The sequence below is a fragment of the Denticeps clupeoides genome, chromosome 13 (assembly GCF_900700375.1).
Source record: "Denticeps clupeoides chromosome 13, fDenClu1.1, whole genome shotgun sequence".
Lineage (NCBI taxonomy): Eukaryota > Metazoa > Chordata > Actinopteri > Clupeiformes > Denticipitidae > Denticeps > Denticeps clupeoides.
In genome coordinates, this window is record NC_041719.1 from 3,360,398 (window position 1) to 3,373,051 (window position 12,654).

Below are 12,654 nucleotides of genomic sequence, written 5' to 3' on the forward strand. Positions count from 1 at the left end.
CCCCGTCCGCGAGGGAGTCGGTTCAGGCATCCGTCAAGCTTTGTGCGGCTCTGCCCTCGTCCAGGTTCCCTCTCTCCAATCAGATCGCCTGATCCTTTTCAGCGTGATGCAAGAAAAAAAAAAGGGGAAGGAAAGAAAAGAGAGAGAGAGAGAGAGAGAGAGAGAGAGAAGGGAGGGGGAGTCTCGCCCCGGAGCTACAGAAAGTGAAAAATGGAGGGCGGGACGAGAAAAGGGGGCGCAGCTGCGGCGGGGCCTGGACGTGGAGGGTAAGGGGGGGGGGGGGGGGGGGTACCTGCACCGGGCAGTTCGGGCGCGTGGTGGGAGGGGGGAGGGGAGGCGGCCGAGGAAACGCGGCGCAGTCCCGGCCGGCAGACGCTTCCTCCGACCGCCCACCCCCCACCCCTGCTGCAGGCCTGGAATGTGGAGTCGAACCTTCAAGGGGCCCCGGTCAGACCGGCCTGGAGTCACTTCACCATCAACCTGCAACAAGTGTGTGTGTGTGTGTGTGTGTGTGCAATCTGGTGAAAGTCAGTGTTTCTTTGTGCAAATGTCACATTTTATGCTCGTCCATATTACGGATCTATTGTTCTTTGCCCTTTGTTTAACATTTCGGAACAATGGAGTCATTCTTCACGGAAGATTAGGACACCAACAACTCTGACGTTCTGCACTTTCCAGAGTTATACGTAGCCGCGGTCGCTACAGATGAAGGGAGCATCAGAGCCCTAATTTGACTAAAGCAATTAGCGATACCGAACCGCCGATCGTACAGCAGCTGTCGCGCCGCTGAGTGACAGGAAGCTGCAGAACTTCACCGCGGTGCTGCTGATGGGAGCTTTTCACACCAGACTCCCCCCCCCAGGAGCCACAATCAAGACCAAATGTGCCCGCTGTACGTGAAAAGCGCGTCTCCGGCAGGAATTTACAGGCTCCGTGAAATGAAATCGGGGTTTTGTTTTGATTGAGGGAGGGAGGCCGGGAGGGGGCGAAAGGGTACGAGAGCAAGAGGCGCTCATATGATCCGACAGGACTTCCTCAGTCTGTAACAAGGCTGACAGCAGGCAGTCTTGAGACGATCACAAGACATGAAGATATTGCATGGCTGAGGTGCCAGGAGACTGAGAGAGAGAGAGAGAGAGAGAGAGAGAGAGAACCCCACAGACTTCACCTCCTGCAGGAAAACATCTGAGGGAAGAGGACGAGAGTTGACTGGGTTCGTCCGAGCAGGACAGCACAGAAGAACCAACATGTTCTTCATTAAATGTCAATAATTACAGAAACGTGCACAGAAAATGCAGAGAGATTTCAATAAGCACATGCTAGTCAGCTTGTGAACACAGAACCAAGCCTCGAAATAGAACTTTGGAGAACTTTGCGTGCTATGTCCCGTCCATAAGGGTGCAGATAATACCAGGACATTTTTTAATAGTGTCCGATCCACCGACCATCTTACAGCCTTCGTCCGGAATGCAGTCTAGAACCAGCGTACTACTAATTAGCTCTTCAGCTCATTTACAGTTGCATTACCAGCATTTACCAGACGCCCTTATCCAGAGTGACCTACAATCAGTAGTTACAGGGACAGTCCCCTCCTGGAGACACTCAGGGTTAAGTGTCTTGCTCAGGGACACAATGGTAGAAAGTGGGGTTTGAACCCGGGTCTTCTGGTTCACAGGCGAGTGTGTTACCCACTAGGCTACTACCACCCCTATACCACCATACTACCAGCTCATTGTGGAGAGTGTAGACAGAGTCAAGCACTCCCTATCGAGCTCTTTTAAAATTCTTCAAAATCAGCAGAAAAAGTTAGTAACACTTCCCACAAAGGGCACATTAATTTTAATTCAGGAAAAAATGCAATGCTTATATAATATCCAATTGAAATTCCAGAAATTTATGTCATAATTGACTGAAAAAGTAAAAACGTAAACAGCTGATTTTCCCCTTTTGTACTGGAAGCTGTCGATGTTCGAGGCCGTGCGTGAAATTGACACTCACTCGTCTCCCTTCGTTCGTCCTACTGTGGCCACGGCGTAACAGGTCTGTCTCCCACAGCTCTCACGTGATTGTATTCCCGCCCAGTCCAGACCCAACGGCCCCTCCATCCTCACCCCACAGAAAGAAAGTCTCGGATGTCATCTCGTCATAAATAAAGTCGGTTTGAAAAGCTCAAGATTTTTCGTGGAAAAAATTCCCTGCTGTCCCCCCGTAACGTCCCTAATTGCATAAATGCATTAGCTAAATGAATCATGAATAAATAGCGATGCCAGCTTCTTTGGCAGCGTCATTGTGTTTGCTCCTTTCCTTGGGACAAAAAGGATTTCATTAGATCCAGCAGGCGTCAACGCTCCATCTTTCTGAGCTCTTAAAGTCGCCGTCGCGAGATGTGCACGTTTTTTTTCTGGGGAATAATCAGATTACCGAGCGATGGTTCGCCCCGCCCGCGGACCCACAACACGGTTCTATTAGATATCCGTCTGGATTACAGCCACTGGGAAAAGTACCAGCGTTTACGGGAGCTGAGCAGGACTGAACTTCACCTGGATCACATTTAATTAGAAATCAAAAAATTAAATCCATTTAAATATAAGACAATGAAAGAAGAAAAAATTAAATGAAGTGAATGTCTTTTTTAAAAAAAAATGGTGTCCACCATTTATGGCACCACCGCCATGCACTTCATTTTTTTTTACAGCCCCTGCTGCATTCCAGAAAATATTTATAGCAAACACCATAAATCTGTCTTGGACAGTCAAAGCCCAGACACTGTAAAAGGTTTTAGGGCGGGTTCCTTTTTTTGGACTGGTCTGATCAATCAGGGGATTTTCTTTATGGATTTTGAATTTATGGGAAGGGCTGCCATTGCCCCAGGCCTCCTCTGACTTCAACGGAGGGAGAAAAAAAAAGCTTCTTCTTCTTCGCTTTAATTTATTTTTGTGATGAAATTACCGAAAGGAGTTTGTGCACAGAATCCTCCCTTTTACAAAAGCAGACATTTCATTTAGAGTCTGAAAAAAACAGAGGGATGTCAGGGACACAAATTAGTCTCTCACCAATAAGGCCTCTGATTGGCTGGAACCTGGACTGGCGCCCAATGGAACAGTGTGGAGCCGCAGGATTGGCTGCGGCAGCTCCTAGTAACAGGGCTGGCGGGTCGGAGCGTTCGGACAGCAGCTTGGCTCCCTGTTTTGCCGACTGAAAGGGGAATCTGTTTGAGGACCGCTGCGTCTCCATGGCGGTGCCACCGAGCGAAGGGCTCCCCTCAAGTTCCCAGCAGCCCCAGCAGGAGGAAGTGGCTGCTGTGAAACACCAGACACTGGCGCTCAGCCCAGAAAGCCTTTCATCGACCAGATGAGGAAGAGGAGGAGAAGGAGGAGGGGGATGAAGCTCGAAAGCAGCACCGATCTCCCACACTCTGCTCCCATTAATGTTTATAAAATTTCTAGTCCTCTCTAACATACCTCATTTCAATCATGTCTAATACAAAATACAGCATTATAGTTTGGGATGAGTGACCACCTTACTACCTGTGATAATGATAAATACATTTTATTATCAATTATAAATACTGCATTGCGCATCGTCTTAATAATCTGATTCGTAGAAGCGATACAGTGAGGGAGTCTTGTTTTTGGCCCTTTCGGTGCTTCGCCATGCAGATGTCCAGTACAGCGCTAGGCTTGAGCGTTCCGGTTTGAAGAGTGCAATGGTAATGTGCACTGATTCAGAAAGAGCGTAGATCTTTGGGAACTCGGGGTGTCTAGACGGCGGGACAATGGAAGATTACTCGGCAAGCGCTGGCGTGCTGTCGATGGAGGGAGCCCTATTACAATTGGGAGCAGCCATGTTTAACAAATATATTCTGTCTGCAGGGGGGCCGAAACCAATATGACAACTCGCGCCCCCACAGCTAATAAATAAAAAGCGACTTATTACCATCCGAGGCCCACGCCTGCTTCCGTAGCCAAGCAATTAAACGTATTCCCGAAAAACGTTCACGCGACGGGAAACGTGAAAATTGCACCGCCGCCGGGGGAAATGGTTTCGAACCTTTCGCCACATTTTCTACGCTTGACTACTTGCACAGTCGTGAATCGAAACGGCTCCTTTGTCTTCACAAAACACCCCACTAAATCCGGAATGCCTAAACAGGGAAGTAAATAAGTTCATTTCATCCCCCCGGGAATCGACCAATATTGTCTATTTGCCGCCGAGTGATCAAAGGCGGGGATTTCTGCATTAGCGCGGATAAGCTGCGGGACAAACAGCCTTTCTGGACACTCCCGATCACTCCCCGGCACCAACAAAAGCACCGTGGCCTCCGCTGGCTGATATTCTGATGCCCATTGTCCACCATGAACCTGATAAACAAAGCTCCCCCTCAATAGCCACCGCGCTAATCTCGCCGCCTGATGCCGTATTAATAACCTTTTAATTAAAATGGAGAGCCACGCGGGACAAAGAGTGTCCTGCCCCACACAAGGACAGACGAGAATAATCAATGGAGGACTTTAGAGCCGTTCCGGACTGCAGACGGACGGGCGGAGACGCCGGAGTACGTGTGCAGAAACGTCTCCAATCACTCGGGATCGTTTCATCATCGCAGATTTTAACAACAGAGCGTCTGGAGCAGTCTGACAGCGCTTGGCCTGTTTCATTTACATTCACATTCACGGCATTTATCAGACGCCCTTATCCAGAGCGACTTACAATCAGTAGTTACAGGGACAGTCCCCCCCTGGAGACACTCAGGATTAAGTGTCTTGCTCAGGGACACGATGGTATTAAGTGGGTTTTGAACCTGGGTCTTCTGGTTCATAGGCGAGTGTGTTACCCACTAGGCTACTACCACCGTTTCACCCTGTTACTCAGAATGGGTAATTTTTTCACACCCCGAAAATGATTTGGCAAACTTAAAAAAAGGGAGGAGCCTGTAAGCACGAGTGACTTCCTCATTCTCCAATCAATATGCTCAGGTGCAGACATAGGGCCCTAACTTCAGGTTGGCAGCCGCAGTGCGCGTTAAGTCAGTTCGCTAGGTGCTAAATTTATATCTTGAGTCGCGGTTCCATAATACGAAAAAGGCCGGAAGTGTACAATAAACAAATCAGTTATTTGATAGTTTTTTTTGTCTTATCTGACCTTGGGCAAACTTTGAAGACATCTGTTAAGGAAGCAGCCCCGTAATCAGAAGGTTGCTGGTTCGAATCCCAAGCCACCATGGTGCCACTGAGGTGCCACTGAGCAAAGCGTCCCCATACACTGCTCCCCGGGCGCCTGTCATGGCTGCCTACTGGGTGATGGTTGAATGCAGAGGACACTTTCACTTTCACTAGAAAACAGTAGGGCTGCTTAATATGCTGGTGTCGGGATATGTTGCTGACAAAGAGGATCATCAAAAAAATGAAATAAATAGAAAAAGAAAAAAATGTTTGACATAAGATGGCAATAAATATACAGTTGAATATTTATTTTGAGATGTTTTCCTGGAATTGGCAATTCATGTAGAAAAACAAAAAAATGGTAGAAATGCAAAATCATAGCTAACCAACAGAACCTGAGATCTAGGATTTGTACTCCAGAGTCTCTCAAATCCCAGCAAGCGTCACACTGAAGTATTTCCATGTAAAAATAAACGCAGAGCCCATGAGTCGGGCTGACCTCGACCAGAATCTGGATCCAATTGAGACTCTGTTCTCACCAGGCGCAGGACTGAAAATTGCTCGTCACCAACAGTCTTCATCGAAGCCGACAGAGCCGGGGTAATTTTGCGAAGACAAATGTGCCGACTGGCCGTGCCCAGATGTGCGGAGACACCAGAGATGTGCCGGAGTAGATTCACGGCTGTAATTGCTGTCAAAGGTGATCTCGCCTCCACCGCTGATGGAATCAGTCCCATCACTTCTCCTCTGAAACCACGGCATATTACATCATATGCATGGCAAACGAAGTCAAGGTGCGTTAACGCATGATAACTTCATAACTGCAGCAGACCACAAAATGGTGTCCATTCTCCTCCATTTTTCATCTTATGAAATGAGTGACCGCATCATTGAAGGTCAGAAACGTCTGTTGACTGTGGGATCAAGTCGGCCAATTATCCTCCGGAAAGGATAAATAAAGTGTAAAGATGAATGCCAGACGCCACATGTGGCAGAGAGCGAATCAGAAGCCGAACCCAGATTTACGGTTCTGCGGGGTCCGAGCCGGCCCGCGGCCGGACTGTGGGAAGCTTCCGGAGAAAATCACCTGCCCGCGTCCCGGCCGCGTGAGCGCCTCGTCTCTCATCAGCCACGGTCTGGCACGCTGATGAATCGGCCCGTCAGGACAGGGGAGCGGGGCCGGGGCCCCAGACGGGCGGGGCGGGTCTCTGAAAGCCGTTTGATCTCGCTAGAGCAGCCAAGCACTGCCAGGGAGGGATGTGACCGCGTCTCCTCCAGGCCTTTCGCGTGGAGGAGGGGCTTGGGGGCTAGGGCTGGGAGGTCAAAGGGCAGGTCAAGATCACGTCCCTATTTTCACACCAACTTCCCGGCTGCGGTGGGGGACGGCCTGCATTGTACAGTATTTGTCTGCCCCTTGACTGAGCACATTATTTCTCAACATTTCCTTCCTGAGCAGACCCCGCAGCCGGAGCGAATGTAGATAAATGATATGTTGATAAATGATCGTTCCATCATGCGGCGTCGCTCAAACTCCAGGATGAATAGAACAATTGGCCTGTCTGATCGCAGAAAATGCATTAATTTGGAGACCGTGACCTCAATCTTTGACCCCAATTTCTCCCGACCTCCAGCAGGTTAGCGCGCCCCTGCGCCTCGTCTGAGCAGCAGATGGCCGCATTTCTCGATGTCCATCATAGAGAATTCCCATTTATAATATCCATCGTGAACAAACGGACTGCGTCTCCCTGAAATGGAAACGCGACCACCTTTCTGTCCCCCCGCCGCGCTGACAGGGGTGAACTGGGGACAATGCGGTGCCATTGGGCCCAGCTCTGCTTACATCACTGACACAGCTGCTTCCTCCGCAGTCTCTGCCAATCACAGACCGGAGGGGGGGGGAGCACAGGAAGTCTCTGCCCGTCTTACAAAGAAAGAAAAAAAGAACACTGACAAGCGAACAATGAAGAAGAAGCGGTGCAGAGCTGCCTGGAAGCACCATTAACTGTCATTTCATTCAGACCACACCCCCACATGTCCATCATATCACAGTGATATGGTTCATATCCAAAGATTAGGTAGGCACATTAACAGAAAAAAAAATGGAATTATACATCAGAAGCATTTTATATAATTTAATCTACAAAATATAACTTAATGTATAATAAAAAACGATTGTGCTGATCTTGCTTCACAGATACATAAATATATAAAACACATTGATGCATTAATAAGTATGTTACCCTCATCACTGTTTACTGATTTGCCATAAATGGCCAACATTTTACAGACTGTGAGATCAACTTTTCTGGATTTTGGGGTTACAGTGACCTGACTAGCAAATGTAATACTTTGCTGCCCCCTAGAGCCCAAGTTGCTGTAACAACCAAGTGGAAAGTTGGGAAGTTGGGAAGAGAACGTCACTGTAATTTAAGTTTTGGCCTTTGAATATGACTGCAGTTCAGCCATTTCCATGCAATGCAGTCATGCAGTTAAGCGTTACGCATATGAAAATGTGCAAACCGTAATTTGTAATTGTAAGTCCGTATTTTTTATTCATTTCAGAAGTGCCATGCATTATCTCAGAAACTCCAAGGCATCTGATTGATCACCAATGTTTTATTTTTTAACTGTGGGTCACTCTGTAATATCAACACAAAGACGACTGATGTGCAAAAAAAGACATACAGAGATTTGTGGAGCAGACTTATGGAACAAAAGAAACGGCATAAAAAAAAGCATTAAAGCATCTGCCAAATGCATTATACAATTCCAACAATCTAACAAAAAAAAAATATTATTTGACATATGAGCGCATACAATACATACAATACATTAATCTAACATCAGTGCTTACTAACTGGCATAAACTGTACTGGGTGGAGCTAGGTATGGCTGGAGTCATATCCAAAATATTTTATTTCTTAGCTCACACATGTTCAAATTTCATCATTTCCAGATTTCAGATCACCCCAAGCTCTCCTGCCAAATCCACTTTATTGAATAATTGCTCCAGCGTCTGCTTCAGGGCTGCAGCTAACCTCACGCCAGCAGGGGAAAGGAGGGCTGATTTCCCATCAGGCCATAACAGGGGCCAACGCCGGCCTGTCATGCCCCTTCCGCAGCTCCGGCGGAGGCCTGTGTATTTAACCCAGGACCCGGCGGGTCAGCACAAGCAGTGGGCCACCAGACCAGTCAAAGCCAGGCAGTTAAGGCTTCATCCTCTGGCCCGTCTGACAAAGGCTGACGGGTCGAGGCCCTGAGGTGGAGCTGGATTTCTCAGGGCGGCTCGTCATCCTGCTACAGTAAATCCGTCTGTAAACGAATGCCCTCTCGTGTTTCACCGAATTTATTCACCCGGAATTTTCTCAGAAGAGGGCGCTCGTGTTTTTATAGGTAGATTATGAGTGACCTTTAACATGGAGGATCTAGTGATCATAAAAAAGAAGCGCCATTAGAGTACAACTCAACCCGGAATTAAGAAAACCGATTATCCATGATCTCCTGCGCCAACATCTGAGCTTTCTGAGGTCGTAAGGTCATAGGGTCATCTGATGTCATAAGGTCATCACCTCAGACCAATGTTGAAGACCAACCGTGTCGATTTTTTTGTTAAAGAAGGATTAGGCTGTTCTTTGCCGGGTTGATACGGTTTCAGTTTTGACAGGCTGATTCAAGCTGTTATATACAGATAGTGCCACAGGCGGGGCATTACTTCAGATCACAGAGTGGAACTGGCTGCCATGGGTATTAATCAGAACAAAAAAACATACAATGCATATTGTAATAAAATTCCATCAGTTCATACGTGGAAGAAGGCATATACATGCGGGCGTATTTCAATAAATGGTTACTGTGAATTTAGAGCCAAGCATTATGCAATAAAAGCACATGAAACATTAAAATTCAATCCCTATTGACATAGAACAATGAAATTGTGTGTGAGTGTGTGTGTTTATTAATCGTGGCAGTAGGTATTACACAATCGCCAATGCTTAGTTTGTGCCCTCCAATTATAAAGAATTCTTCAGAACAAATATCTGCTCATCATATCTGGACAGATGAACTTTATGACAATTTTGAAAGTTCCTAATCCGGGCTCCAGGCTATATCCGTGTTGACCCTTCCCTGACCTCATTAATAAAACACACACACATCAATCAGCTGATTTAAATAATAATTTAAGTGATATAAGTCTGCATTGTGATGAAGCAATTGACACCATTAAAGCACATTAATGAAGATACTGCAGTGATTCTCTCTTATCCACCGTCACTCACTGCAGTCGAACCCCTGACCCGCCTTGGAGCACAGCTTCACGGACGCACCCAGCCTGTCCGCCAGCAGGAAGGGGCTGAGGTGGCAGCCCTGCGGGAAACGTGAACGAGACCCTGAGCAAGGCTGGATGGTCTTTAAAAAATAAAAAATAAATAAAAAAAACACTTCGCTCTACCTGGGCAGCGCTCCCATCGGACACCGAGCTTCCCATGACCTGGATGGCGAAGTCCGAGGAGAAGCGGGAGTACCGCAGGATGTCGGCCATCTCGGGATCCACCTCCGCCGCCACTCCTGTCTAGAAAGCTCCGGGATTACGCAGAACCTAATTTCTCACCAACGCACGGCCAACAGAACCGATTCTGACTCCACCTGGAAGCGGTGCGTGGCATCAAAGTCCAGCCGCCCCGCACAGTCCGGCACCGTTCCTCTGTACGTCACCACGGCTCTCTGCTTCAGGGACGTTTTCGGCAGTTTGAAGAGACGGTAGGTGCCAGAAGCGTATTTAACATCAGCTAGAGGATAAAAATATGAACATCAATGAAGGCAACTGATGATAACCCCCACGGGGGTCACCGTGGTGATAGCCCTGGTCCGGGGGGTGGAGGCCACAGTTTAGCCCATGCTAAGTGACGGACCCGGCCCACCTGTCTTCTTCTGCAGCTCGGCATTGTGGACCTTGATGTGACACGCCGCCACCAGGCAGGGCGAGCTGAAGCCAACCTCCCGCGCCAGAGAAATAAAATCCTGCCAGTAGAGGGCGCCGGCCATCCCCTCCCCTGGCATCACGGGGAAACACAGACAGTCGAGCGGCTGGACGCGGAGCTCGCAGAGCGACATAAACTCGACCAGAGGAGATGACCGGAATATTTACCCCACAGAACTGGGTCGTCTTTGAACGTCTCTGGAACCACTCGACTGGAATACATATCACTAAAGTACATTTCTCCTCCTTCCTAAAACCAAAAGATAGAACATTTTAAGACAACTTTTTCGAGCATTTGTCATTTACGTGTAATGAATGTGTCACGCACCTTGAGGACATTGTAGGCCTCTGTCAGCACTACTCGTTTGTTGGGGCACAAACATATGACACAGTTGGACCTTGAGGGTGGAACAATGAAAGTGAAGTGATTGTCACTTGTGATGCACACAAGCGGCACGGCACACGGTGCACTTTGAAATTTGTCCTCTGCATTTAACCCATGACAGCCATGACAGGCGCCCGGGGAGCAGTGTGTGGGGATGGTGCTTTGCTCAGTGGCACGGGCTTCGAACCGGCAACCTTCGGATTACGGTGCCACTTCCTTAACTGCTAGAAGCCAGACTTGAACCAGCGACCTAGGGATTACAGTACAACTACAGTCCTCCGCTCTACCAGCGGAGCTATCAATGGCACAATGACGCTTACAAAGGAAATAGGATGTATAGTGGAGGCGCAGAAGGGAGATGCACGTACACCACTATGTCCATGGAGTCGTCCCGCAGCCCCGCCTCGCCAAGTTTCTCCATGTACCCCTGGACGAAGGCCACGTTCGGCTTCTCGTAGCCAAATTTCTCCTGGTGGTGAGCAACGAGTTTCTGTGAAGCGCAAACCTGGCGGGGAGTTGGAGAGGAATTGAGCGGCTCGGCGCTAGACCCTGCGGAGCATGTGGAGCGGGTGAGACGTACCAGTTCCTCGGTCATGTCGAGGCCGGTCACGTGACCAGCGCTGCCGACCAGCTTGCTGAGGACGTAACAGTCTCGTCCGGAGCCGCTCCCCAGATCCAAGACCTTGCACCCCTCCAGTTTCTCAGGCACCGACAAACCGCAGCCGAAGTACCTGCAGGAGCCACAAGGACACTGGCGTTCGTAACAACAACCCTGCACCTATACGTCAGAAATAATATTCAGCAGATGTCAACAAAGGTCTAGTCAGTGGCGAAATCTCGGAAACGTGCCAAATGGGGAGGGATTAAAAAGAGAAGGTGCATAAAGTAATAATGTGCATGTTGACAGCAGAGTCTCTTTCTCTACACACATCACATAGCTGTTTCATGAGAATAAGGAACAAATTCTGCAGGCAAATCAATATTTCATCAATTTTGGCTTCGTTAACAAAGTCGCTTGCAGCTTTAGTGCTTTTAATTTCGCCCGTTTTACTTTTGCACAGTAACTCCACAATAGAAATATGGTTTAACTAGGAGTCCAGTATTAAAAATCCGACTGTACCTGGTTGGGTGGTAGTAGCCTAGTGGGTAACACACTCGCCTATGAACCAGAAGACCCAGGTTCAAACCCCACTTACTACCATTGTGTCCCTGAGCAAGACACTTAACCCTGAGTGTCTCCAGGGAGGGACTGTCCCTGTAACTACTGATTGTAAGTCGCTCTGGATAAGGGCGTCTGGTAAATGCTGTAAATGCAAATGTACCTCCTGCAGACCTCGGGGTGGAGCAGCTTTAACGCGGCGGCGGCGGCGCTGCTCAGCCCGGGCGTGCCGGGCAGCGGACAGCAGGCGGCGCTGGTCTGCAGGTCCTCCGAACTCTTCAGACGGGACCCGTAATACTCCTGGCGGGGTGAGACATGGGACAAGTCACTGTACGCCGTTAGCGCGACACGTCTGCAGTGTCTAAACCCACCTGGACGTTTTCGTGGATGCGTGACGCCATTGCGTGAACTTCGGACGTTGCGTAACGGGTCACGGCTTTCACAGCCGGGTTCTGTCGGACTTCACCTTTCACGAAGTTCTGGTCGGTTCCTACCCAAAAGGTGGCTGGATTGGAAACGCTCTGTCGCCCAGGTGGATGAATATCAGTAATATTTCTCGAAAATTAATAAAAAGAAGTGAGGCCGCGACAAGGAACTTTTCCAGCCTATCGGCAGCGATGGCCCCGCCCACTTCAGCTCTGCTTCCCACCCACCGTGTTTCAGCAACCAATCAGGCAGCTTGTTCTGATTACATTTACGCATTAACAGGTTGCCTCTGCAATATTCGGCCTTAATGTTCGGTGACGCGACTAACAGCGTTGAAATAAAATAATAGTAATAATTTTTCCAGTAGCCGGAAATCTTCACATTGATGAAGGACTCTACACACCCCTCACATGCACTCTTCACCCTCCTACCATCCGGAAAACACACACACACACACACTTACACACTACCTCAGTTGAGTTGTATTATCTATTATTTTTAACATTGAGTAATATTATCTATTAATGCACCATTCCATTTTGCA

General features: G+C 48.5%; 1 protein-coding gene across 1 annotated transcript; it reads right to left on the reverse strand.

Annotated features, from left to right (window-relative positions):
- Nucleotides 1-7,760: 7,760 nt before the first annotated feature.
- On the reverse strand, nt 7,761-12,306 carry LOC114802300 (arsenite methyltransferase). Its single transcript, XM_029001071.1, has 10 exons — nt 12,056-12,306; nt 11,848-11,984; nt 11,106-11,256; nt 10,894-11,030; nt 10,469-10,538; nt 10,309-10,390; nt 10,082-10,213; nt 9,807-9,949; nt 9,613-9,732; nt 7,761-9,527 (listed from the first exon to the last, which is right to left on the reverse strand). Exons 1-10 carry the CDS (start codon nt 12,083-12,085, stop codon nt 9,432-9,434), a joined length of 1,098 nt encoding a protein of 365 aa, XP_028856904.1. The 5' UTR covers nt 12,086-12,306; the 3' UTR covers nt 7,761-9,431.
- Nucleotides 12,307-12,654: the final 348 nt, after the last annotated feature.